Below are 27,903 nucleotides of genomic sequence, written 5' to 3'. Positions count from 1 at the left end.
CGATGGGATAGATGGGGGCTGACTCAGATGAGGCCGGGCAGCCCCGCCGGGACTCCACCCTGTGAGCACCACCCAGCCCCACCCTGGCCGGCCCTGTTTCTTGGTAGCTTGCTGTGCGGAGCGCATGGTGCCCAGGCTTCTCGTGTCTTGGCTTTGGGTGACCTCACCGTGCTTCCCAGTAATGGCTTGCCTTGAAGGGCATTTCAGCCCCTTCCAACCTGCTTTGTCCCCTTCGGTTCCGCCGGCTTCGTCTGTATCCTCACTGTTGGACCCGGCCGAGGTGCCGTGTCCGCAGCTTCTGCTGGGGCGCCGGGCCCTAGACGGCCGGTCCAGTCTGTTGATGTTCCCCCGAGCCTCGTGGGCTCCTGTCGCTCTGCTGGTCGATGGTAACCCGCCTTTCGTTTTCTCCCAGGACGCGGCCTTTTCCCTGCTGTTGGCCAGAGCCCTCAGTGCTCGTCCGTGAAGACGGGCCCACCATGTTCTATGGGACCCACTTCATCATGTCCCCACCTGCCAAGAGCAAGCTGAAGCGGCAGGGCCAGCTGCTGTCCAGCGTGCTGTCCCGGACGCTGAGCTACAAGTACCGTGACCTGGACACCACCTGCTCCAGCCTGGGCACCAGCGACGACCCGGCCGAGCTCTCCACCCAGCTCTCGGCCCCTGGGGTCCTGAAGGTGTTCGGGGACAGCGTGTGCACGGGCACCCACTACAAGAGCGTCCTGGCCACCGGCACGTCCAGCGCCCGGGAGCTGGTGAGGGAGGCCCTGGAGCGCTACGCCCTGAGCCCCGAGCGTGCCGGCCAGTACGTGCTGTGCGACGTGGTGGGCCAGGCCGGCGACTCCGGGCGGCAGTGGCAGGCCGAGGGCTTCCGGGTGTTCGGCGACAACGAGAAGCCCCTCCTGATCCAGGAGTTATGGAAACCCCGAGAAGGCTTGTCCCGGAGGTTTGAGCTGAGAAAGAGGTCGGAGATGGAGGAGCTGGCAGCCAGGGACGTGGACACTGTGACGGCAGGTGAGGAGGGGCGCGAGGAGGCGCGGGGCGGCCGCCGCTCCGGGAAGCACCGGGCAGGCGTGTTGTTGAGGAGGCCAGTGGGCCTCTGCCGCGGTGGCGCTCAGGACGGACTCTTCTCCCTGCTCTGCGGGGCTGTCTGCAGGGCGCCTGCTGGTGGTCATTCCGCGCTCCTCACGGCGTCTTGCAGTGCCGTGGGGCGATTTCTGCTTTCGGTTGAAGATGGCCGTCCAGGGGGCTGGCATGCGTGTCATTGGCCGCAGAGAGGACCCTGTCCCGTGCAGGCGGCACACGCGGTGCAGAAAGCCCCTCAGTGCCCGAGGCGCCGGGGCAATCTCAGGGGCAAGCGCACGCGAAGGCGGTGGAGGAAGCGGGTCTCCGGAGGTGCGATGCATTGGGGGGCGCGCCGGGGCAGTGGAGGTCGTGCTGGGAGCAGCGCTGAGCCCCTGCCCGGGGCCGGGGCGCTCCAGGCCCTGCGGGACGCTGCTCTGCTCACTCGGCGGAAAGAAGCTCATTGTCTTAATAGGGAAGCGCCATAAAACATGGGTGTTTTTCAGACGCCCACAGACTCTTCAGCGCATCTCAGGTCACGTTTGGCTTTGGTGGCTTCACACGAGCACGTGCACTGGTCTTACGTGTGGCTCAGAGCAGAGGGCGTTCAGTGGCCTCAGGAGACTCATCACTCGGTTTCGTGGTGCTGCGGGGTCGAGGGGCTGGAGCTCTGACGTTTTGTGTGCGTCCCCAGGTGTCGCGAATGCTCATGTTCTCCGGTTCTCCTCTGGCGCGAAACCCACCTTGTGCCTTTGGGGTGTGAAGACGAGGGTGTGGCAGGCCGGGGCCTGACGGGGCCACTGCGGTCGGCGGTGGGCTCTCGGTGGCCCTTCTGGCCCCAGTCTCGTGATCTGGAGGATCCAGTGACCCGAGGGCCGGTGCAGTGGTGTGTGCGGAGCTCTCTGATCGGCCGTGCGTCCTGACCGCCTCCTGCACGCGGTTTTCCTGTGTGCTCACAGGCAGGGGTGGACCAAGGGCGGGTTTGGGGTCCCTCTGATGGGGGGGGTGGAGTGTTTTATCACCGACGTTGTGCAGAGTTGCAGGCATGGGGGATAAGGAAAAACTGACCAATGAGTAGCTGATGTTACTGGGTTGTTTTTTGTTTGTTTGGGTTTTTTTTTTAACTATTTGAAAAAAATTAATCTTATCGAAGATAGTTGATTTACAGTGTTGCGTTATTGTTTTTAACTCTCCTTGGACAAGCGCCTGAACGCCCCACCCACAGGCCCGGTGGCAGGGGTTTGGATTTCGTCCTGACACCGCCTCGCTGTTCTCTGGAGGCCTGGTCCCTTCCCCTCCGCACTCTCGGAGGCCTGCAAGGGGCTGCGTCACATGGGTGGAGAGGGCGGGTGTTCAGCTCATGGTCACTGTCCTGCCCAGTCTTTTCTCTGCTGAATGGAGAGCAAAGAGCACGTGGGCCGGGCCAGCCCTGCCTGTCCTGCGGGTCGCTGTGCCTCGGGTCCCGGTGGGCCCTGGAAGGCCTGCTCTGTGTCACGTGGGTGATCGCTCTGGCCGGGGGGTGGGGGGAGCAGGGTGACCACGAGGCTAGACGCTATCTGCGGGGAGCAGGGCTTTGTTCTCCTGTTCACAGACCCCTTTTGGACCTGTTCCTTGTATGTTCGTCCAGGCAGGAGAAGGCCCACGACATATTCAACTTGGTGGTGGCTTTGCGAAACCTTTCAGAGAAAGAGTCTATTGAAGCGGGCGGGTCTCACTGACACACTTCTCTGGGCTGGAAGTGGGTTGTGTTACCTGCCTGGGGCAGGCTTCCCGGGCCCCAGGGAGTTGGCCTTCCTGGCCGGCCTCTGACTTGGGTGTGGCCTGGGTGCTCTGTGCCTCCTGGCCGTGCTGTCCCCTTCGCCAGCTACCGAGACGCAGAGCCGGCACTGGGGACCCTGCAGCCGGGCCCGCCCGCTCCAGCCCTGCTCCACGGGTTGCTGGCGGAGCATCACCAGAGCCCGGGACCTTTGCATTAGGGTCTGTCTGAGGATCCTGATGATACAAGGATGCACACGCATGCTCTCCCACTCACGCACGTGAACACACACTCACGCTCTGCATTGTTCCCCTGTGTAAAGAATCCGATGCGGCCCCTCCCGATCTGCAGATGCCCCTCACCTCCCAGCGCGCCCCCAAGGTCCCAGACGCCCTGCCTCCTCATGCCGGTGGGAACCACAGAGAGACTTGAAGGAGGAGTGAAGGGTGTTGGTGTCGGGTGGGTGCCAGCCGCCTTACGTTGATGATGAGAAGGAATCTCCAGCCCCTCTGGCCGCTTCCCCCCCACCCCCACCCCGCGGCTCCCGCCCACGTTCCTGACACCTGTGGTCTTGTCTCCAGGGAAGGGGGCTCCCTACCTCCTGGGCGGCCCGCCTGCGATGAGCCCCAGATGCTGCTGGCGCCCCGAGCGGCCTGAGCGTCGCTGTGAGGTGGCATCGGCTGCGGTGAGCTCGGCGGTGTCCACGGGGTGGGGGCTTTACTGTGGAGGAAGATGGGGACCCAGCGTGGAGCAGGCTCCAGGCACCCTGATTCCCTTCTTCCTTCCCCGAGAACGGGTGACGCTGTCCCCGTTCCCCTGGCAAAGTGTGCAAAAGGAAGGGACCGCCTGTGCGGGCACGCGTGCGTGTGCGTGCACGTGAACGAATGCCGGCCGCCCCAGGCTTCAGGTTACTGAACGGTCACAGTGATCTTCATCGTTCCCGGATCGTTCCCACGGCAGAAGACCCACCACGTGTGGGTGAGCTGGGGCTCGCTGATTTCACGTTAAAAGCCCACTGCGAGCGTCCGCTAGGCTCTCGGGGCTGGGAGCCCACCGCAGGCGCCCTTGGGTGAACTGGGATAGGCCCCAGCAGGGCAGGTGGCAGAAGCGGCTGTACCAGGCACTTCCCGAGGGCACTGAAGGAAGAATCCACCCGGTTCCCCTGGACCGTTTGGACTGTGGTTTTGCGCCCGTGGTAATGCGCTCAGGCACTTTCGGCGTTTGTTTTCCATAAATATCGCCTTTCCCAGCTGCCAGCTTCTCAGTGGTCTCCAGAGGATCAGAACATCCCGAGTGAGCCCCGGGGCCGCGGCGGGTGGGGGCGGGGCTGCGGAGCCAGCGTGTTCCCAGAGGGCTGGCTGTGGGGCCCATGCCCCGCAGGGCGGGCGCTGGTGCCCGAGATAAAGACAGTAATCACTTCTCCCTCTGGGGAGGGAGGGCGGGCCATGTGGTTTTTGTCAGCGGCTGGGGAAGGGCGAGAGGGCTGGGTTTATTTGTGTTCCCAGGATGCACGAGAGCTTGTAAACTGGATTCTCAGCCTCAGTCCCGTCACACTTTGGGCCAGCAGCTCCTCGCTGTAGGGGACCGCCCTATGCCTTGCAGGACGTTTAGCCACGTCCCAGGCCCGGCCGCCTCTGGGCCTTGCTGAGTGTCCTGGGGGCAAGCTCGCCCTCGGGTGGGAACCACGGATTTGGACCCGGTGGCCTGGACCCTTTGGAGGAACTCAGTCTGTTGGCCACGCCCTGTGCCTCCCATAGGGGCCGGTGGCCTTGTGCCCCGGGACCTGGACCGTCAGCCCAGGCTGGCTGTCATGGGGGCGCCGTCTGAGGGACTTGGGTGCCTTGAGGAGGAGAAGTGCGAGCTTCTTTCTGTGCCAGTGGACGCCTTCCTGGGTGGCCTACCCCGGCCCGCAGAGGCTGACCTTCTCCGGATGCTGGAAGGCAGGGCCTCCTTGGCTCTCGGTGCCCTCTTCCGAGGAGACAAGGCTAGAGGGTTTCTAAGAGCCACCGAGGCTTGAGGTTCTCTCTGCAGGGACATCTCTGCATCAGCACTGGGCTCGTCACAAATTGCCCTTCAATGTCTGTGTGGTCTGGCATACAGTAGGTGCTCATTAAACGCCTGTTTAAGGGTGGATGCCAATTAGAAGAGCAAGCTCCTCTGTGAGTCTCGGCTTCCGGGTGCATCCAAGACTCCAGGGTTGGAACTGGTTTTCTTTGCGGGGGCTTGGGGGTGGGGTGGGGGGAGGGCAGGTGGGAGTGGCGTGCAGACGGCATGGCTGCCCACTAGTGCAGGTGGGGGCTTGAGTGAGGAGTGCGCTGCTCTGGCGCCGACAGTGTGACCTGCCAGCCTCCCTTCTCTTCCAAGGCCGGCTGGAGTGGTGGCAGGTGTGTCGTCTGTGCCTGACTTTGGGTGTGTTTGCCGTCATCCACAGACGGGCAGATGGGCCTGAGCCCCGACTAAACAGGGATGTTCAGGCGCCTCACGAAGCCTCTGCTGTCTCCATCTCCTGGTTGTGTGCCGCGGATTCTGTCCCCTTGAGTCCCCCGACCTCTCTGTGCTGTTTTCTTTGGATGTTTTTCTCCTCCCGCCACGAATCTGATTTTTAATAACACTTATCTCAGGATGAACAAGGCGGTCTGGATTCTCTTCTCCTTTTATTGAAGAGCAGCTGCCTGTTGAGTGAGGCTTCCTCTGGGCATATTCTCAGCGATGCAGTCATTGAGGGAAATGTTTATTTTATGTAGTTTGGGGGAAACAAAACAATGCCCAACTTTTTCCATCAGTCTAAAGCTAGAAAACTATTTGAACTTAAAAGACATCTTTGAGGACTTTCAACTTAAAGAGAACATAAAGTTGAATGGTTAGCTGCTAATAGCCAGTTTCATTAAAAAAAAAAATTCATAGTTTTCAGTTTCATGTAGAAGCGCGGTGTCGGAAGGAGGCCTAGCAGCCCTGTTCTCCCGAGCCTGGTGTTGCCCACCTGGGGCCCGGCTGGCAGCACCCCGTCCTCCCTCGGGAGACTTCTGGCCAAGGAACCTCCGGAGGCTCAGTGCTAAACACAGGGGGAGATCAGAAGTGGCGTAAAATGTTTGAAAGACACAAAACATAATAGGAATTGGCCAAAGTATGGCCAGGGTGGACGCTGCAGGGAAGGAAAAGTCAGGTTGGATCCTTATTCCAAACGCATTGAAAACCTGCAAGTCAGAGGTGAAGTTACACAGCCAGAAGAAGGATTTCATAAATAAGGCTTCAGAGATGCAAACCGTAGGGGGAAAGGTAGATGAATGTGACTGTATCGAAGTTGAAGCTTTGTTTTTAACTAAAACATTCTATAGCTAAGGTTTAGCTCTACCCATGGTGCTGCATGTGAATCCAGCTCCTTGCTTTTTCTTGAGACACAGTTTCCCGTCACTTGTATATATCCCATTATCCATTCTCCTAATCATGGGCTCTCAGGTTGCATCCAGCTCCTTCGTACTACAGACAATGGCATGATGACCCTCTCGAGGGCCTGTGCAGAGCTCTCTGGGGGGTCATCTCCAGGGAATGGAGTTTCTGGATTATAGATAGTCTGTTTCATTTCTTAGTAAGCACTGCGGGACGGCAGCTTCTCCAGAAAGGCTGCCACGACACTGGCGTGCTTTCTTGTGTGGCCCTTCCACATCCTTAAGCATTGGGTATGAGCCCCCGACCCTCGAAAATCCCCCCTGAGAATATGTTAAAATCAAAAGGAGCTGCAGGAGAGTGAGGTGCTGGAGTCACGCAGCCAGAGAAACTCCCTGCAGCCGACGGACGCAAGCAGCATGAACCGAGTCGTGAAGTGATTTCCCCAGAGTCACGGTGTGTGGCTTTGAAACTGTCCCTCTACCTAAACTAAAACTCAAGAGATGGGTCTTTTGGGTATTGATTAGCCAGTGATGTGAAGGTGAAAGAATTTTCTTTGTTGTGCTTATTCATTTATTTATTTGTCAGCAGATACTTGTTGAGTGCTGCTACGGTAGGTACTTGATCAGGTACTGATCACGTATATAGCAGCTGACAAAACAAATAGATCTTGTTCTCATGGCGCTAAGGGTCTACAGTGGCAAATAAAGACAAAGAAACAACCACTCGAAAAACGGAGACTTACAAATTGTGATATGTTCTATGAAAGAAAAGTACAGGTGCTAATTTAGCAGGGAGGTTAGGGAAATTCTCTGTGAGGAGATGAAATTTAAGCCAGTCTCAAAGTTGACAGAACTAAGCAGGTGAAGAGCAGTAGACAGTAAGTGGTGCAGGAAGAGCTTTCTGGGCAGAGGGAACAGCATTGTGCAAAGACCCAGAGATGAGAGAGAATGAAATAAATGCAAGGCACCGAAAGGCGACGTGGCTGGAGGGTGGGGGAGATTGTGGGAGGTGAAGCTGGAGAGACGGTCAGGGTTGTTAGGTATTTTGGGCTTTAGACTAATGAGAGGCCACTGAAGGGGTTAAAAGACCACTGTGGCTACTGGGTAAAAAGTACTTTGAAAAGTCAGTAATAGATGAATTTATTGTAGGAGTCTAGGTGAAAATTGATGGTAGCTTGGACTAGAGTTATGGGGAAGCAGGTAGAGAGAAGTTGATGAATCCCAAACGTATTCTGGAGGTAGAATCATCGATATTTGTAAATGAACTAGATGTTGAAGATGAGAAAGAGTGGGGGGTGTGTCCAGAATGACTCCCAGGTTTCTGATATGAGCAGTTGGGTAGATGGAGACGCCATTTACCTAAGTGGTGACCACCGAGAGAGAAACAAGTTATGGAGGGAAGAGTAAGAGTTCTCTTTAGACTGTTGAGTTTGAGACATCCAAACGGAGGTGGCACGTGGGATGTCAGATGGTATGGATCTGGAGCTCGGAAGAGTAAACTTACATTAAGCTGTTAATAGGTGATATTTAAGCTGTGAAAACTGACAGATGACCCGGTAGTAAATGTATATACAATGAGAAGAGTTGAGGGCTTAATATGGAAACTGGAAGAACTCCAACTGTAGAGGCAAAGTAATGGAGGAACAAATGAGACCAAGGGGAGGCCAGAGATGTACAAGACAACAAAAGAGTGTGGTGCCGTGGAGGCCAATGTGAGGCTACCGTAGGTCAAAAAGGTGCAGATCATTGGATTGAGCAACATGGAGGTCACCAAATACCTTACTGATAGCTGTGCTGCTGGAATGATAAGCATGTAAAACTATGTTGAAATAGGTTGAGAAATTGGTACTGGCAATATGTGGGATTAATTATTCTAGAAGATCTTTCTATATAAAGTACCTGGAAGTGCTGGCTGAACTATAGCAATTCTCCTTTTAGATGCACAGCTGAATATCCCCCCAGAGTAAAGTAATCTCTAAGGGTGAAAAAACAAAACAAAAAATGAGGACCTTGAAACGTTAGAATCTTAGCTGATTATGAAGCTACAATTGCCCCACAGGCTCTTGCCAGTCTTTATAACCAAGAAATTTAAGTTTAATAGCTGTCCGAGAAAGAGACACAGAGCCTTGGGACCTCAGGAAGTAGAAAGTTGGGACTGAGACCCTCACATATATTGGGAAACTGTAAAGGGTGACACACTGAATGAAAAGACAGAATAGGAAGAATCTGCTACCTGGTGAAAGGAGATGACAGAGAGTTATTATCTCTCTTGACCTGGGCTCTGGGTGGGAAAAACTACTTATTCCTAGAATTGAAAATCACCTTTCCTCTCAGGTGTTTGGGGTTCAAAATTGCACTACTTAAGTGATCTGGATAATCACTGGATAAGAAATTAAATTACTGTGTACACAATTTGATAGTGTACAAGGACATCGGACAGAAACAAAGTAAGTCCTCTTTGGAAGGACATCTACACAGGCATCCCAAGCCTGGCCAGAGACGAGCTAACAGTCCAAAATGACGAGACACTTGAAGTGATGCTTCTTGAAAAGAGTCAGTAGAAAACAAACTGTAGAATCAGGTTCTCAAGAACTTAGGAATTGGAACCATTAGATATAAAAGATTGAGTAAGTATTTTTAAAATGTTTAATGAAATAAAAGGTAGAAAGAAAACAGGAGAGAACAGAATGTCATCCCAAAAGGCAAGGAAGATTTGGAAAAGAACAAGATAATGCTTTTAGTAATAAAAATGCAAGTTTGTAAATGGTTACTTCAGCGATGGCTTAAACAGCAGACTAACTATAACTGAAGAGAATTAGAGGACGAGGTAGACCTGGCATCACGCAGACAGAAACGTGGGTTGAGAGACACGGGGAACGGGATGAGAAGGTCTATCACATGTCCACGTGAAGAGGATCAAGAGAATGGGGTGAGGACATGCTCCACGGACATACCTGAGAGTCATCCGGGAGCATGGGATGAAAAGCAGCAGTCTTCCGATTCAGGAATCACAGTGCTTCCTCTGTAAGATAAACGAAAAGTTTACCCCTTGCTGCCTAGTGGTGATACTGCAGGACACTTCAGAGATTTTTACAGTCGCCGAGAAGAAAAGACAGGCGAGCAGCAGGCTCCCCACCCGGAACCGCAGAAACCAGAGGTCAGCCGATGGGGCCTTCAAAGCTGGAGAGAACAGGACTGAGAACCCAGAGTTGCGGTCCTGGCTGCCCCACCACCCAGGCGCCGGGCCACGGAGGATGCCACGGAGCTGCTTCCCACCAACGGACCCTGCCATAGAGGGATTCCAAAGGATGGGCCAGAGGGCAAAGGCCACCTGAAGATGCCACTGGAGAGGAAGGAGACCCGGGGTGTAGAGAATGGCGAGCAAGGAGTTGGACGGTAGGTCTGGGCAAACGTCTAAAACAGTTATAACAGGGCCGAACCCCGGGGCGCAGCCGTGCCGGCCCCCACCGGCCAGAAGCCGTGGCGGAGACCTGGAAACTACAGCCCCCGTGAGGCTCTGCGCGCGCGCATGCGCCGTGGCACGCGTGGCACGCGTGGCGCGCGGCGCGCGGCGTGGCGTGCGTGGGCGTTCTAGAACGCAGCAGCTAGGGCCCCGGCGCCATGTTGGGGCCGAGGGGACGGCGGAGAGGCGCTTGAAGCGGCGGGAGCGGAGCGGGAGCGGGTCGGACCTGGGCTGGTAGGAGCCCCGCCCCTCCCGCCTCTGCGGATCATGACTCGGGCGGCCGCGGAGGTCGCGGTGGCGGGAGACACGGCGTGGCGGGGCCAGCGCTAGAGATGATGCCGTTTCCGGTGACCACCCCGGGATCACAACAGACCCCGCCGCCGCCCAAGCACTATGGCGTCTCCTCCCCCATCAGTTTAGCACCCCCCAGGGAGACAGACTGCATACTTACCCAGAAATTAATTGAAACCCTGAAGCCCTTTGGGGTTTTTGAAGAGGAAGAGGAACTACAGCGCAGGATTTTAATTTTGGAGAAATTAAATAACCTGGTAAAGGAATGGATACGAGAAATCAGTGAAAGCAAGAGTCTTCCACAAGCTGTAATAGAAAACGTTGGAGGGAAAATCTTTACATTCGGTTCTTATAGATTAGGGGTGCATACGAAAGGTGCCGATATCGACGCGTTGTGCGTGGCACCAAGACATGTTGATCGAAGCGACTTTTTCACCTCCTTCTATGGTAAATTGAAACTACATGAAGAAGTAAAGGATTTAAGGGCTGTTGAAGAGGCATTTGTACCAGTTATCAAACTGTGTTTTGATGGGATAGAGATTGATATTTTGTTTGCAAGATTAGCACTGCAGACTATTCCGGAAGATTTGGACCTAAGAGATGACAGTCTGCTTAAAAACTTAGATATTAGGTGCATAAGAAGTCTTAATGGTTGCCGGGTAACTGATGAGATTTTACATCTGGTACCAAACATTGACAACTTCAGATTAACTCTGAGAGCCATCAAGTTGTGGGCCAAATGCCACAATATCTATTCCAATATATTAGGTTTCCTAGGAGGTGTTTCCTGGGCGATGCTAGTAGCAAGAACTTGCCAGCTTTATCCAAATGCGATAGCATCAACTCTTGTACGTAAATTTTTCTTGGTGTTTTCTGAATGGGAATGGCCAAATCCAGTGCTACTGAAAGAGCCTGAAGAACGGAATCTTAATTTGCCTGTCTGGGACCCAAGAGTAAATCCCAGCGATAGGTACCATCTCATGCCTATAATTACACCAGCGTACCCACAGCAGAACTCCACGTACAACGTGTCTGTTTCAACAAGGATGGTCATGATTGAGGAGTTTAAGCAAGGGCTTGCTATTACACATGAGATTTTGCTGAGTAAGGCAGAGTGGTCCAAACTTTTTGAAGCTCCCAGCTTCTTTCAAAAGTACAAGCATTATATTGTACTTCTAGCAAGTGCGCCAACAGAAAAACAACATCTAGAATGGGTGGGCTTGGTGGAATCAAAAATCCGAATCCTGGTTGGAAGCTTGGAGAAGAATGAATTTATTACACTGGCACATGTGAATCCTCAGTCGTTTCCAGCACCCAAGGAAAATCCTGACAGGGAAGAATTTCGTACAATGTGGGTGATTGGGTTAGTGTTAAAAAAGCCAGAAAACTCTGACATTCTCAGTATTGATCTCACCTATGATATCCAGTCTTTCACAGATACAGTTTATAGGCAAGCGATAAATAGTAAGATGTTTGAGATGGATATGAAAATTGCTGCAATGCATTTGAGAAGAAAGGAACTTCATCAACTACTACCTGGTCACGTGCTTCAGAAAAAGAAAACACACTCGATGGAAGGTGTCAGATGGACAGCTTTGGATGACGGCAGCCTTGACTTGTCTGTAGACAGTGAAGACAGCACGTCTGTGCCTTCACTTCCTGGCTCTATGAAGACTGGCCCAGTGACTGGCAGCGCTCAGGGCAGAAGCATTCCTGCCCCGGCTGTGATGGCAGCATCTGTGACCAGCGTACAGGTTCCTGAAGTTTCCTTACAACAAGCAAATCCCAGCGACAGCCCGGGGGGCGCGTCCAGCGGAAGCGTCCCTCAGACTGCCCCACAACCAACTATTTCTCCACCGCCGAAGCCCATGGTCACCAGAGTTGTTTCCTCAACACCTCTGGTCAGCCATCCACCCAGGCCTTCAGGGAGCGCAGCAGCAAACATAGCTAACCCTATCATAGGAGTCTAGAGGACATTGTCACGTCACAAAGAAGAAAGGACCAAGGAAACCAAAAGAGAAGAGGAACGGTCTCATAAAGAGACAGGTGCGACTCAATTGGAAACTATTCAGACAGCAGCTTCTCTGTTGGCCTCATGGGGAACATCCAGTGCAGACCTTCTCAGTATCCCTGCTCTCCCTGCAAATCTTATTCCTATTATCAAGAATTCAGTAAAACAGATTGAACTGAGAAGAACGATCTCAAGGGTCTGTAAGCAGCATCTGCCAACTCAGCCTGCTGTCTTCAAATGCTAAAGGAGGAGGACGAAGGGCACCAAACTAGACATGGTTCAGAATAGCTTTGTTAGGCTTATTTGATGACTTCCTTTATTGGGCTATCTTAATCAGAAGTCCAGGTTAGTATGTGAAGCCAGAAGTACTGTTAATTAACGTGTCAGATTATTTATGTGTCGGCCACAGTTAAATGCTAACTATTTCGAAGGACTCCTGCCCTTAAAGAGGAAAAAGAGAGAAAAAAACCCTCCAGCTATGTTTGTGCCCATGACTGACACTGGGACTGGATTGATGTTGGATGCATTGTTGGGGAAAGTTTGCAGTACAAACTAGTATCAGAATTCCATGCTGGTGATGCACTTTATATTTTTATTAGACAGTAGAACAAATTTTAGATTTTTCAGCTTGATGAATTTCAGATTTTTCCTGAATGATGTTCTTCATTATTAATCTTCAGATTGGTTCCCATTGTGCAGTGGTGTACTGTACTTCAGAAAAAGCATAAAGTACATCTAGCTCTGTCCCTGTGAGAGCTGTAACCCTTTAAAATGAAATGTCAACTCTTAGGGTATATATTTGGCATTGAAACAGTAATTAGTAAGTGTTTGGTTTTGATGGGACGGGATCAAGAAATGATTGGTTTTATCTGAAGAACTGTTTCAGAGTGCATACAGTCAGCAGTCAAACAGCAGATACTGTCCTGAGCTAACAGAGCTCCATATTCTCTTGTCCTTAATCATTTGCCCTAAAAGAAAAAGAGCTTTTTGTGTCCCCTGCCCCCACCGCCTTCTCTTTGCTTGTGTGCACAAGGTATGCTTGTATATCGTTTCACAGAAAACTCAGTATGCTAGTATTTTCTTAACCATGATGTGAAACCAACAGTCCTGTGGCCACATGGCTAATATTTTAGTAAAGCTTTACTGAAAGTAATTCCTGTAAAGCATGTTATCCATCTTGGATGGTCATTTGGTCTCCACATAAGAGAAGATTTGTATACTCCACAGAATCCCTGCTTATAGTAAAGTTAATTTCTAATTTAAACGTGTAAGCAAAAAAGCATTTTCTCCAGAATTTTAAACCGATTTTTATTTGTAAATGACTTCCTAAAATTCATCAGTAAAACATGTAGAAACATCAGAAATTTCTAGCAAGCACTTGACATCTAGTCAGCTTTCTACTCTTTTGTTTTATCCTGCAAAAGATTCGAAATAATAACCTTTCTTTAAAAAAAACCAAAAAAGACAGCTCATAATTAGCAGCAGAACATTCATGTTTCTCAACAGTTGTAGGTGAATGAAAACAGTCTTTCTTAATCTGGACACAGCAAACCTAACAGATTTTCCAAATAGCCTGATGCTGATTCTTCCTATCCCCCAACAGTGTTCCTTTCTACCACGTGTGCGTTTTTCATGTTAAACTGCAGCTTCTTAAACCCTTTCCCTATCCTTTTAAATAATTTCCCCCAAAGTTGGAATATAGTCATTTCTGTTGTGGGCTGTGCAGTAATTGAGACTTTCTGTTCACCATGACTTTCTGACGCCTAATACACAGTGTTCCCACTACCTGTGCAGTCCCCTTCCACCACAATAAAATCAGGTGAAGTGTGTACAGTACCTGTGTATTTGGAATAGCTATTGTGTCCTTGAAATTGCCACGCACAGATTTAGTCTTGTCATTTTGTTCACACATTGGCGAAAAATTAGTTTATTAAATGTTTCGTGTAACTGTACTTGTTTTACCGAGCTGGAAAGTTGGAGCTTTTTAATTCTAGTTTTCGTTACCTGAATATCAGACTATTTTTTTCATATGGTGTGCATAGTATCTCATGACTGGAGTTTGCTTTGTTTTATAGTATCTGTACTCCTTGTATTTTTCAAGCACTATTTTGGAAACAGATGATGTATTTCTCCATTAAAAAACACAATAAAAGTAAGCAAGAAAGAAGCGAGCAGAGGGGTTTAAATCTGATGATAACAGTTCAGATGTTCATACTGTTGTTCTGGTGGGTAAAGTCACCGATGAACGTTTCGACTTACTTGAAGTCTAGAATTCATGTTATAATAGGGAAAAAACATGAAAAGGTTAAAACTTCATATCACTAGTGGTACAAAAAAAATGGAGTTAAAAAATCTTAATCCAAAAGAAGGCAGGAAAGAGGTGGGGGGGGGGGAGGTGGGAAGCATAGAGAAAATGGTGTAGAAAGAAAATACAATCTAAGGTGGTGGAAATGAAACGAAATATATCTGTCACTATATACATAATAAATGGACTAAGCTTCCTGAGTAAAATTTGGAGATTGTCAAGAGTCCATGGAAAAACTAAGCCCAGCTGTATGCTCTTTATTTATGAGAGACACACCCAAAATGTAAGACATAAAGAATGGAAAAAAGGCCAATGGAAAGCTGTTACAGTAACAATGTTATCCAAACATTTCAAAGCAAAAATAATTACCAGGGACAAAAGGGACCACTGAATTAATGAGAGAAGAAATAGTGCAGCAGGAAAGGGGACCAATTTAATTTTTTTTGCACCTAGTAAAATAACCTCAACATAAAGCAAAGATTAACGGAAATTGCCAAAAGTGTCATTGTCACAGAAGATTTTTAAACGACTCTTTTCATTAATTGATACTAAGCAGACGACAAGTAGAAGGGAAACAGTTTTGAACACAACAACAGTGCTTGGCAGACTTTTCCTGTAAAGGGCCAGATAGGAAATATTTTCAGCTTTGTGAGGCTATACAAACTCTGCCTTTGTAGAGTGAAAGCAGCCCTGGACAATATGTGAACAGATGGCCAGGGCTGGATTTGTCACCCATTCCCCTCCGGCTGGCATTTGTCGTCCCTGATCTATTGGGCATTTGTTATAGAAACTTCCACTCAACAATTAGAAAATGCATGTTATTCTCAGCACTTGGACATGTTAAAAAAATAATAATAACCTTATGCTAGATCCAGAAAGTAAGACTCAACATAGTTCAAGTTATCTGATTCATAGAACGTGTTCTCTGACTGCAGAACAGTAAGTTAGGAACAATGACACACAGCATAGAGAAGAATTTCCTAAAGAAGACACAAGAAAGCTCACACCGTGAAGAGACTGATGAACGGAATCTCTTAATCATATTGAGTAATGAACAGTGAAAATTGAAAAACAGGCTGTAAGCTGGGAGATTTCATAATACATAAAACAAATGATTACTATCCAGGCCATATTAAGGATAAGATGAAACAACCCAATAAACTGGCAAAAGAGATGCGTAGGTATTTCACAGAAGAGGAACTAAGAATGGACAATAAACATGGAAAGGTGCTTGATCTTGTTAGTGAGGAAAATAGGATTTAAGACCACAGAGCTATTCTTCTTTTACAAAAATGAAGCCTAACAATATTCAGGTTTGGCGAGGAGGCGGGGGGATTACACGCTGTCTGGTCCCTTCAGGAGAAGGTGGCTGTTGTCTAGTGTGGCCGACGTGCCCGCACCCTGTGCTCCATTCCTTCTGCCCTGGGGGCTCCACTCCCACACTGTGGGGCACTGGTGGGTTTAACCTTACCAGTCTCTTTATCCCTTGAGGTGGCCAGAGTTTGTGGGCCACCGCTGCAGCCGTGTCCAGAACCCTACACACCCTCTGGTTTACCTCCAGCGTGCCATGGGGATGTCATCGTTTCCCTCACATGCCATGGTATCAGAAAAGTCAGGAAGCACTTTCCTAGAAAGACCGTCCCACGGGTCACCAGGAGACGAGTAGGGGAGTGTTTGCGGCAGCATTCTGTAATAGCCTGAAGCTCGAAATGACCCACATACCCCTGAACGGGGAGTGGAGAGAGTGTATTCGTGCAGCAGACAGCGTAAAGCTGTGAGATTAGATGGACCAAAGCTTCATGCCTCGAGGTAGGTGTGTCTCATAGTGTTGAGGGGAAAGAGACAGTCACAGAAAAACAGTGTGGCACAATCTACATAAGGTTTACAGAAAAGCAAAATAGGGCAGTATAATTTAGGGTGACAAAAATGTGAGGTATAACTATAAAGGAAAAACAAGGGAATGTGAAATAAAATTCAGAATAGCAAGGGCGAGAGGTGGGGAGAAGCAGGGGAGGTGCAGCTGCAAGAAAGCAGACTGGAAATGTTCTACTTTTTGCAGGTTGGGTGGTGGAGGAAATGGTGTTCATTTTATTATTAGTCTCAGTTGTAAATGCTTTCGTGTGTGTGTGTGTGTGTGTGTGTCAAGTATTTTGTAATCAAGAAACCAACATCAAAGTGATATCTTAAAGACCTCTTTATGGGTTAGGAATTGCATTTGGCCAGATAACAATTACTGAACTCCATACAGGGTGCTTTTCTCTCACGTTACAGAGGGAGTAAGTTCAGGGCTGGTGGGGGAGCTTTCCTGGTCCCCAGGGACCCAGGCTTCTGCACTTTCAGCCCCACCATTGTAGTCCATGCCTTCCATCCTCAAGGTCACCTCAAGGTGCAGGATGGTGGCGGGACCGCTGCCATCATAGCCATCATATCTTCATTTAAGGCAGGAAGAAAGAAGGAAGGGGGCAAGGCCAAAGGTGTCCCTGCAGACTGTGTCCTCCTCCTATGGAGCTTTCCTGGAAGTCCCTAGAAGATGACATTCCCTCGTCTTTCACTGACTGGAACTTAGTCACAAGGCCCTGCCTACCTGTGAGGGAGACCGGAAGTTGTAGTTTGTATCAGCTGGTTACATGACCACTATTCCCCACCATTATGCGATGGGAGAAGGAGAGGATGGGTGTTGGAAGGCAGTGGTAGAGCGAATTACACAGAACTCATACGTTTACACATTCAAATGCTCCCCAATAAGTCAGGATCAAAAAAGACACTTTAATGTGAATTAGAACTGAACAGTAATGAAAATGCAACTTGTGGGATGCAGCCAGTGTGGTATTTAGAAGGGGAGGGTTATGGCTTTAAATGCTTACCCTAGAAAAGAGTAAAGGCTGGCAGTTGATGAGCTGTGTGCCTACAGAGCTAGGTTAAAAAGGATATACATTCAGTGAGAGAAGATACAGAGCAGAAAATAAAGACAAAATAAACATGCAGTGCAGAGGATCAACAAAGTGAAGAGTAGGTTCTTTGAAAAGACTAATAAAATAGTCAAAACCGGGAAGATTGTCGAGGAAGACTAAAGATGGTACACAAGCAATCTTAGGAATTTAAAAGGGGATATAGCTACAAATACGGTAGGTTTTTTTTTTTTCTTCAGTTTCATTTAAAGGATCTTATAGATAGCTTTATGGCAGTAAATTTGAAAACTTAGACGAAATGGACAATCTCGTAGAAAGAGATAACCTACCCAGACTCACTGAAGGATAGAAAACCTGAATGGACTTACAACCTTGAAAGAAATGGCATGAGTAGTTTGAAAATGTCCCCACCAAAACCAAAGTAAATTCACAAAAACAAAACCTAGAAGGTTGTACAGGCCAATTCTTACTGATATTCAGTGACAAGATTATTCCAGTATTTTACATCAGACTATTCCAGAAAACAGAAAAAGAAGAAACATTTTTTTACAACAAATCTCACCTTCATATCAAAACCAGAGAAAGGGAACATGATAAAAGTTATGAGCCAAATTTATTTATGAATGTTGATTATGAAAACTAAAACCAAACCAGAAATGTATATGAAAACCATCATGACCAAGTTTGATGAATCTCTGGAATGCCGAGATGATTTAACATGTGAGATGTCGGCTGGCATGTCGATGCTGGTTGTTGGCAGGAGGCCTCAGCTCTCCATAGGGCTGACCGAGTGTCCTCACAGCATGGCGGCTGACTTAACCCCAGCACGTGATCTGAGAGAGCCAGGCACAAGCCACAGTGTCTTACATGACCTGACCATGGAAGTCACACTGCCACTTCCGCCGTGTCTTTGTGATTAAACGGGCCCTATTCACGGTGGCAGGAGACTACAAAAGGGCTCGAAAAGCAGGAGGTCACTAGGGGCCATCTTGGAGACTGACTTGCTCATTGATCAACAGGAAAAATGGGTCCATTTTAATATATTACAATGGAATACCATACAGCACTGAAAACGAATGAGCTGGAGGTACACATAGCAAGTGGGTGTGTTCATATTGTATGATACCATTTCATCAGTTTTTTAAAAAATTGCAAATTAAATATATTTTTCAGAGATATTTACTATGTATGTATATAATATCTTGGCCATACTTAATACATGGAAAAAAATATAAATCTGCACATGGGAGTTATGACCCCAAATTGGCGTAGCTGTTATTTCTGGATAGGAGAGAGAAGGCTCAGCCATATCTAGAATGTTCTTTATTTCTTCAGGCTGCAGCGGGTGCATTATTTTGTTCTTCGTACCCTTCTGGATGCCTGAAATGTTTCCTACTTATACAGAAGGGTGAATAGGAGAAAAGAGAGGAAGCCTGTGTATAGACAACTTTCCCACCAAGTTTGGCTGACAAGGCAGAATTCAGTTCTTTGGGGTGCAGGACCGAAATCTCCATGTTTTGTTTCCTTTCTTTTTCTTGCCAGCTGTGGACCAGAGCCCACTCTCAGCTCCTTTTCCTGTAGCCCCTCCCATCGGAGCAGGGGGAGCCCCTTGTTCAGACCCTTTTCTTCTGTGACCAGCTGGAGAACACTCTCTGCTTTGAAGTCACTCACATGATTAGGTTGGGCCCACTGGATAGTCTCTGTATCTTGAGATCAACTGCTCAGTTACCTTAATTATACCGGCAGAATCTCTCTTGCCCATGTACTTAATCATGGGAGTAACCGTAGGGGCAGAGATCATGGGGTCACCTTAGAATTCTGCTCCCACCGTGACCTTCCATAGTTTTTCTGTGCTCAGATGCTCCTGTACAGATCTGTGTAAACATGTACACATGCAAACTTTTAGTCAGTTTTTTTTTAATTATTTTTTTTAAATTTCATTTTATCTTTGGCTGTGTTGGGTCTTCGTTGCTGCGCGCGGGCTTTCTCTAGTTGTGGTGAGCGGGGGCTACTCTTTGTTGTGGTGCACATGCTTCTCATTGCGGTGGCTTCTCTTGCTGTGGAGCACGGGCTCTAGGCGCGGGGGCTTCAGTAGTTGTGGTGTATGGGCTCAGTAGTTGCAGTGGGGAGGCTCTAGAGCGCAGGCTCAGTAGTTGTGGCCCACGGGCTTAGTTGCCTCGTGACATGTGGGATCTTCCCAGACCAGCTATTGAACCCGCGTCCCCTGCATCGGCAGGTGGATTCTTAACCACAGCGTGACCAGGGAAGTCCCAGTTATTATTATTTTAAAATGGGATCACATACTTAGTTTTCTGTATCTTTTCTTAACAAACTCCTTTTGAAAATCTCCGCACATCATCTGTTATCATTCTGATTCATTCATTCTAGGGCTTATGGACTATTCCATTGTGTGGTCAGAGCACTGTGTATATTTGGGGGTCATTAAGAACAATTTTGCAATACATATTCCTGTATATACCGTATTTCACCACATAAAAGATGTTATTGATTGTAAGATCACCATACCTACTTACCACTAACATAAAAAATTGTACAAGTTAAACGAGGACACAATGTCTTACTATTATTACTTGGGGTTCCTAGTTTTGTACTTACCTAAAGAGCTCTAATAAACCTGAAGATTTATTTAAACGCGGACTTTAATCTGTAGTGTTCTGTGCACATGCACACACAAAAAGATAACTAGGAGTGAAATAAATTCAAAGTCTTCTTTTCGACTCGAGCTGTCACTGTGCACATTTCCACACGGTGCCCTTCTTTGCGCCCTCAAGAATATTGCTGATGCCGCATTTCTTGAAAGTGCTCCACTGTTATCCCTGGGATGTTCTCTCAAGCTGTTGGCCCAAAATTCTGCAAGTTTGCACATGACAACCAGAGCTCATTCATTCTTCAAATGGCCCTTAAAGGGCTGAAATATTGAAGAATCTCGCCCCCCAGGAACAATAGCCAAGTTCTCACATGACAGCTGCTGCCTGGGACACTCCACAAGAACACAGGATGCGTTCAGAGATGTTAAAATGTGCAAAAAAGTGTGTCTAGGAATTGATGAAATACATACCATAAGTGCGTGCATTCATTCATTCATTTGTTTAGGAGGTTGAAAAGTATGTACGTTTAAAAACTTACTTTCACCAGTTACATACACGTGCACAGTTACAAGCGATACTTTCTCATTGCTGATTAGAAATAACAAAACGAAGCAAAAATGCTGAAGCAGCCGGTCCCTGCACTAGCCTTCCCTCTTCCCGATTTGCCCTGCCCAGAGGGAGCCAGTTTCAGTTGTGAACTGTTCCTTATTTGGCATTTAATTCCACAGCTTAAAGTAACACATTTATCCCACTACTGCTTGGTTTTTACATTTTGAGCCTGATCTAGTGACTCCTTCCATGAAGATGAGAATTCAGCTCTGTTCACCATCCCTCTTTGAAAACATCAGCTTCCCTCGCCCTGTCCTCTCAGGACAGTTGTAAATTTGTTTAGATTAGTAATCAGTGTTTACATTTTTAGGACCAGAGACAGCTTTTTACAGCTGAGGCCTGGTGTACACAAAGATTACCTTTCCTTCCAGTCCAGCTTCCAGTCTCTTTGGAATTAATTATTGGTATTATTTGCCCTTTTTCTTGGTACTTTTCACGAATTCAGCATTCCTCCATCCTCTGCCAGTATCTCTTCTCAAGATGCTCAGGTGTGTGGCTGGTTTTATGCAGTTTGGGCGCCTTCCGCCTGCTCAGGTCGGGCCGGTTGCTCTCGAGCCGGCTCTCAGCCGTCCTCACCCTGGTGTCTCTGCTCCCTTTTCCCTGGTTCTCGCTTTACACCTGGTTTACATGGACCGGCTCCTCCCATGGCCTCCTGGGAAAGTGTCCATGAGAGGTGAAGTTGCTTGAAAACCTTTGCTCCACCTTAATGCTCGATTAATAGCTTAGCTGGGCGTAGAGCTTTAGATGAAAATACTTCTCTCTCCTAGAATTTTGGAGGCCTCAGTCCATTCCTTTCAGCTCCCAGTGCCTCCGGGAGAGGCTGGGGCGTGTTGGGACTCTCACTCCTTTGGACTTAATCTCTCTCTCCTCCCTCTGGAGACGCGGGTAATTTCTTCACGCTGCCTCATTCTGCAGACTCACAGTGTGTGTCCTGGTTGGGGTGTGTTTGCACCCTTTCTGCTAGACTTTTGGTTTTTTATATAAAAAGTGATGGTTGTGTCTGTTACCGTATTTGTTTATAACGACCATATTCTCTTATCGTATTAAGGTTATTAAAATTTGCTGTTTGCATATTTTGACCCCTTATGCGTTTATAAATTTTTGGCCGCGTTCGGTCTTTGTTGCAGTGCGCGGGGCTTCTCATTGTGGTTTGGCTTCTTGTTGTGGAGCGTGGGCGCTAGGCACGCAGGCTTCAGTAGTTGTGGCACGCGGGCTCAGTAGTTGTGGCGCACAGGCTTAGTTGCTCCATGGCATGTGGGATCTTCCTGGACCAGGGCTCGAACCCGTGTCTCCTGCATTGGCAGGCGGATTCTTAACCACTGTGCCACCAGGGAAGTCCCCCCTTATGCGTTTTTAACCTCTACTGTGTGTCAGACTTTTAAGCTAAAAACGCATGTTCTTCAGTTCTGAAAAATCACATCCCTCCTTGGATCATTCCTTCTGGTTCGTCTGTTATCCAGATTCTGCGTCTCCTGGACTGACGTGTTTTCCGGGTCTTTTCTCTCCTAGTTTCTCTTGTCGTCTTGCCCAATTTTCAAAGCGGTTTCCATGGCTGTCTCTTCCAGCCTGCACGAGCGTAGGGATTTCACTGCAGGGCAGTGGGGCGTCGGGCATCCTCGGGATGCAGCCTCCTGGGCAGGGAGGCTCCTCACTCTGGGCGAGAGACAGGGGGTGCTGACCTTCGCGACAAAGCTGGTCCTCCAGGTGGACCCGGGAAGGGGCGTCGGCGGCCCCTCCCGTGTGGGTCTGTGAGCAGGGGCGCCGGGTGGGCTGGTGTCGCTCGGTTTACCAGGATCCTCTCCCAGGGAGGGCTCGAGGCTTCTCTGGGGAGTCACACGGGGCCTTTGGTTTCGGCTAAAGAAAATTCCTGCTTCTGCCACACTGCTCTCGCGTTGGCATGGTTCTGGAAGGCTCTGTTTCCATCTGTGACTGGCTGACAAATGGTCTGGGCGTTTGATCTCCTCAGTTACCCATTATCTTAATTAGCTTATTAGTTCCTTCTAGAGACGGCTGCTCTTCCCTGATTAGGGCCCTACTTGGCAGGGGAAGGTCCAAGTTCTACCACGGAAGTAATGCTCCTCGGTACTTGAAGATGCGACTTCCCCCCACCTAAGAAAATAAGACATATTCATTATTGAAAATTTGGAAAATAAGGGTAAGTATTAGGTAGAGAGTAAAAATCACCTGTAAAGTCACCGCCTAGAGAGAATTGCTTTCAGCATTTTGGTGCCTTTCATTCTTTTCTTACTGTTGCATTACTTTTCTTACATAATTTAAATCAACCTATGTACATAGTTTTTTTTATATATATATATATATATATATATTTTTTTTTTTTTTTGGGGGGGGTACGTGGGCCTCTCACCGCTGTGGCCTCTCCTGTTGCGGAGCACAGGCTTCGGACGCGCAGGCTCAGCGGTCATGGCTCACGGGCCCAGCCACTCCGCGGCATGTGGGATCTTCCCGGACCGGGGCACGAACCCGCGTCCCCTGCATCGGCAGGCGGACTCTCAACCACTGCGCCACCAGGGAAGCCCCCCGCTGGCTGTTTTTAAATCGGGGTGGCCCAATGCCAGTTCACATTCCCATGGGTAGTTTCTGAGTGTGCCGTCTCTCCTTATCCTCACCGTCGTGTGATTCCATCACCAAAGAATCTTTGCTGATTTGAAGGGAGAGTGTACCTCATTATTTAGCTTGCGTTTCCTTTAGTATTTGTGAGGTGGAGCGGATTTTGGAATGTTCACGAACATCTGTTTGTCATCTGTACCTGCTTCTCATTGCTTTCCTAATCTTTATTTTGAAATACTTCAGGCACACAAGAAATAGATACAGCGTAGTGTAATGAACTGTTTGCGCACCCATGACCCAGCTTAAGAAATAAGATGTCACGGGCAGAGTACGGAGGGTGCGGAGGGGACGCGGTCCCCTTGGAGGTGTTCGTGGCTCTCTTCCAGGCCCGTGGAGAGGAGGCTTGGGAAGCCTAGGACATCTGCATTTTGCCCGGGACTTGAACCCCTGGGCCACTGGCGGGAAGGCGGACGTCGGGCACCTCCATGGGTGGCGGACAAGGATTTGTGCTGGGGGGACAGGGCCGGGGGGAAATGGAGCTGCAGAGCTGGCAGCGGGCAGCGGCCACTCGGGGCGCCTCCTCCCGGCAGCATCCAACTTTAGGAGCGGCTGGTGTAGGCAGTGTCCTTATTGCTGGTCGGAACTCAGGGGCCACAACAGCCTGTGGCCACTTCCAGGCGGCAGAGCCCTCGGCGGGATGGGCAGGGGGCTCCGGTCCCCACCCGGCGTGTCCTCAGAGCGCCCTCCCCCTGGACAGGTGTGGCGGCGGGTCGTGAGGCTGCGGACGGGTATGTAACTGTAGAAGGGACCGTGTGCAGGAAAGGGCAGAAGACCCGCCTGCTTGGGTCGGTAGGTCATTACCGAGCAAGCCGCCGACCAGAGCCTCGCTGTCCCCGCGGGGTCACCCTGAGCTCCACCCTCTCTCTCCCCCTCCCCCTCCCCCTCGGAAGGAGCCACCGTCCTGACTTTGTAATGACTGTTTTCTCAGTTTCCTTTTAGTGTTATCACCTGTGCATTTTTGCCTACGAGTTTCCCTTTGCCTGTTTTGAGTTATGCGGGTGGATTTACGTCTCCTTCGTGTCGTGCTTGTGGGGCTCCCGCCCGTGCTGCTTGCAGCCGTGTCCTGCCACGTGGGTGCAGTGATGCTGAGCAGGTCTGCAAATGGGTCTGGGAATCGTGCAGCTCAGAGCACCCTGGTCCCTAAGCGTACAAGTCCCTCAGGGGTGCACACCTGGTAGGGATATTGCTGGACACTGAGGGTGCATATTTCTACTGTACCTGATGGGGTCAAAGAGTTTCCTAGTTTACCATTCCACTGGAAGCGTCAAGTGCCTGGTCTGCTCTGTTGCATTTTCTATTGTTTGGTCTTTTTCTTAATGATTTGTGGGCATTCTTTATTCTAGATTCTAGTCTTTTTTAAAAATATATATTTTAAAATATTTATTTATTTAGGCTGTGCCGGTCTTAGTTGCGGCATTCGGGCTTCTTAGTCGCGGCATTCGGACTTCTTAGTTGCGGCATGCAAACTCTTAGTTGCGGCACGCATGCGGCGTGTGGGATCTTGTTCCCCTACCAGGGATCGAACCTGGGCCCCTTGCATTGGGAGCGAGGAGTCTTACCCACTGGACCACCAGGGAAGTCCCGAGATTCTAGTCTTTTATCAGTAATACGTGTTATAATGATAATGATTTCCTCCCAGTCTGTGAGTTGATTTTCTAAACTCTACTTATCGAGTTTTTGATGAATAAAATTGTTCGTATAGTTGACGCTGTCGATTCTCCTCTTTATGGTCAAGCTTTTGATTCTGTTTTGGTTTTGTCTCGTCTAAGAGATCCGTCCCTGCCTCTGAGGTTGTACAGATAGTCCCTGCGTTCTCTTATGAAAGCTTGATAGTTTTGCCTTTCACATTAGGGTCTTTAAAGCCTGACTTTTTTTTTTTTTTTTTTGCGGTACACGGGCCTCTCACCGCTGTGGCCTCTCCTGTTGCGGAGCACAGGCTCCGGACGCGCAGGCTCAGCGGCCGTGGCTCACGGGCCCAGCCGCTCCGCGGCACGTGGGATCCTCCCAGACCGGGGCACGAACCCGCGTCCCCTGCATCGGCAGGTGGACTCACAACCACTGCGCCACCAGGGAAGCCCTAAAGCCTGACTTTTAAAATGGAAATAAAATTCACATAAAATTAACAATTTTAAAGTGTATAATCCAGTAGCATTTAGTACCTGGCCATGTCATGTTGGTCTTTTATTGTATCAATACAGTATAGTACAGTGATTGACTGTTGTATGTGAGATCACTCTTGCATTCCTGGGATAAATCCCACTTGAACATGGTTTGCTACTATCTTGGAGACTTTTACATCTCTATACATACGGGATATTGGTCAGTAGTTTTCTTGTGATGTCTCTCTTCTTTCTTTTATTGGACTTCATGAGGCTGCCAATTGGTTTCTTCAGTCAGTTCTGAAAAATGCTCACGTATTTTCTTTTCAGATATTGCCTTTGCCCTCTTTCCTCCCAGAGCCGTCTTTTTTTTTTTTCCTGGCCGCGCTGCATGGCTTGTGGGATCTTAAGTCCCCAACCAGGGATTGAACCCGGGCCCTCAGCAGTAAAAGCACTGAGTCCTAACCACTGGACTGCCAGGGAATTCCCCCAGAGCTGTCTTTCAACGTGTGTGAGGCCTCTCGCTCTCTCTTCCCTGTCTCCTAATGTCTTTCATGTCTCCTTTGTTCTTCCTTTTTTGGTCACTTTATACCACATCCTAGACATTTTAGACTTGCCTTTTAGTTCACTGATTCTCTTCTCCGTTGTGTCTGATATGCTGCGTAGTTTCCGTTACTGTATTGTTTCGTTTCTAGAAGTTCTAATTGGTTATTTTTCAAAGCTGATGTTATTGTTTATGATTTCCTGTTCTCTACATATATTTCAAGGCATGTTTTATCTCTTTAAACAGTGTAAGCATGATTTTATAATTTGTGTATGGTAATCTTAACATCTGATGTCCTCTTCTTTAAAAGGAAAATTTTCATTGAAAACTAGCGTACAGACAGAAGCGTGCCCACATTGTGAGGGTACAGCTCAACGAGTTTTCAGAAGACGAGTGCACCTGTGTGGCAAGAACTAGAACATTATCAGGACACCTGCAGCCTCCCTCACACCCCCTTCTGGTCCTTGGCCATTGAGCCAACCTCTCTGACTTCTAAAACCATAGTTCAGTTTTGGCTCTAAGTAAATTTCCTATAAATGGAATCGTATTATGGGTACCTCTTTGTGTCTGGCTTTTTGTTTTTTGTTTTTTTTTGGCTTATTCTTGCTTTTAGAAGAGTCCATTCATTACTGTTGCTGTGCAGGATTCCATTATGTGAATGGGCCACAGTTGATCTGGTCATCCTGTTGTTGGTAGACACGTGGTGTTTCCAGTTTGGGCCCATTAGGAGTGATGCCACCGTGGCCGTGTTCCTGTGCACGTCCCGTGGTCCCACGTGTGTTCCTATCGTGTGTACACTGAGGAGTGGACTTGATGGTTCAGTGGTAGGAGACACCAGCACACGGTGCCTTCCAGGCCGCTCGTGCCAGTTGACACCCCCCTCCCCCAGCAGTGTGCAAGGGCTCTAACCGTCCCACTTGCTCTCTCACACTCGGCCTGTCCGTCTTTTTCTCTTAAGCGTCCTTGACTTCCGTCAGTGGTGCTTTGTAGTTTTCAGTGACACGGTCTTGCACATCTTTTGGAAGATTTATTCCTTAGTTTCACGTTTCTTGACATTATTATAAATGGTATCTTTCTTTTTAAACATACCCTTTTCTCTTTGTTTCTAGTATTTTAAAATAGTATTGAATTTGCATACTCACCCTATCTAGTCCCCTTGCTAAACTCATTTGTTAATTCTAATAATTTGTCCGTAGATTCTTTTGCATTTTCTGTATACACAATCACATCGTCTTGAAAATCATCACAAATTTCTTTCTTTCTTTTCAATCCTACCTTTCCATTCGTTTTTCTTACCTTATCATACTGGCTGGGACCTCCAGGACGCTGTTGACCAGAAGTGGTCAGCAGGCATCCGTGTTGTGTCCCTAACTGGGGAGGGGGGGGTATGATATACATTTTTTTTTAGAATTTTATTTGCCAATGGTAGGATCGATCCTAAAAAGCTAGGTAACATATTCCCATGTCACTGCAGTCCCTTTGAAGGGTTTATTGTGAGAATGCAATGGAATTGAATGCAGAACACTCAGAATAAAGCTGGCCATGTAGCAGATAGATGCTGCGTCCCCAAATGGTCCTTAGGTAGTTTGTCGTCGTTGTTGTACATTTCAAATACAAAAAACTTCAAATTAACGTCAAGGATTGCTTGATTAACTTAGGGCTGCGTTCTGCATCTTTTGCTAACCCAGAAAGGGGCGTTCTAGTTTAAAAGGGCTTGTTTAAGGCAGGTCTGACCTCCGAGTTTTGCAGCGGCTACTGCAGAGTTTATGTCAGCAGCGCCTCTCCAGCTGTTATTAGGGATCACTGAAATAGTCTCAATTCCCCCAATTTCGGCAAAATTCCCGAATGCAGGAACATTTGCCTCATCCGTCAATGAAAACCACATCCCTGAGTTCTCCTGCAGCCCTGGTGGTGGCTGTGAGCAGCAGGGACTTCTCCGAGTTGGAGACACTGTTTCAAACCCTCCGATCCTGGGAGAGAAGAGCAAACAGGGCCCGGGGGTAAAACCTACCGCTTGAATTTATTGTCCTGAACTTACTGGCGTTCGGGCAGAGAGCTGTGCTGTTCTTTCCCGGGCTGTGCTGGAGCCCATGACGGGAGCTCTGATGACAGCTGCCAGCTGCTTTCAGAATTAATGTCCAACCCCCCCCCCCCCGGTATCCAGGGTCCTTTCCTCTCTCCCCGCAGAGGGGATGCCGGCACCGACACGTAAAACACCGTGTGGCCTGGGGTGT

The 27,903-nt window shown here is 48.8% G+C and overlaps 2 protein-coding genes across 3 annotated transcripts in view; both read left to right on the top strand.

Moving 5' to 3' along the window:
* Nucleotides 1–341: 341 nt before the first annotated feature.
* RADIL (Rap associating with DIL domain) overlaps nt 342–27,903 on the top strand; it is a 56,419-nt gene continuing 28,857 nt past the window's right edge. For both annotated transcript variants that reach the window (XM_082858020.1, XM_082858021.1), the window contains exon 1: nt 342–1,011. In XM_082858020.1, the coding sequence (XP_082714146.1) occupies nt 384–1,011 (628 nt within the window). In that variant the 5' untranslated portion in view covers nt 342–383. The remainder of the gene's footprint in view (nt 1,012–27,903) is intronic.
* Nucleotides 9,997–11,925, top strand: PAPOLB (poly(A) polymerase beta; the record flags this gene model as incomplete). The annotated part of the gene is made up of 1 exon (XM_082857175.1): nt 9,997–11,925. The coding sequence occupies one exon, from the start codon at nt 9,997–9,999 to the stop codon at nt 11,923–11,925; it is 1,929 nt and encodes a 642-aa protein (XP_082713301.1).

The sequence above is a fragment of the Leucopleurus acutus genome, assembly GCF_964270905.1.
Source record: "Leucopleurus acutus genome assembly, chromosome: 16".
NCBI lineage: Eukaryota > Metazoa > Chordata > Mammalia > Artiodactyla > Delphinidae > Leucopleurus > Leucopleurus acutus.
Note: the sequence above shows the minus strand (reverse complement) of the source record. Positions and strands in the feature narration are given on the sequence as shown.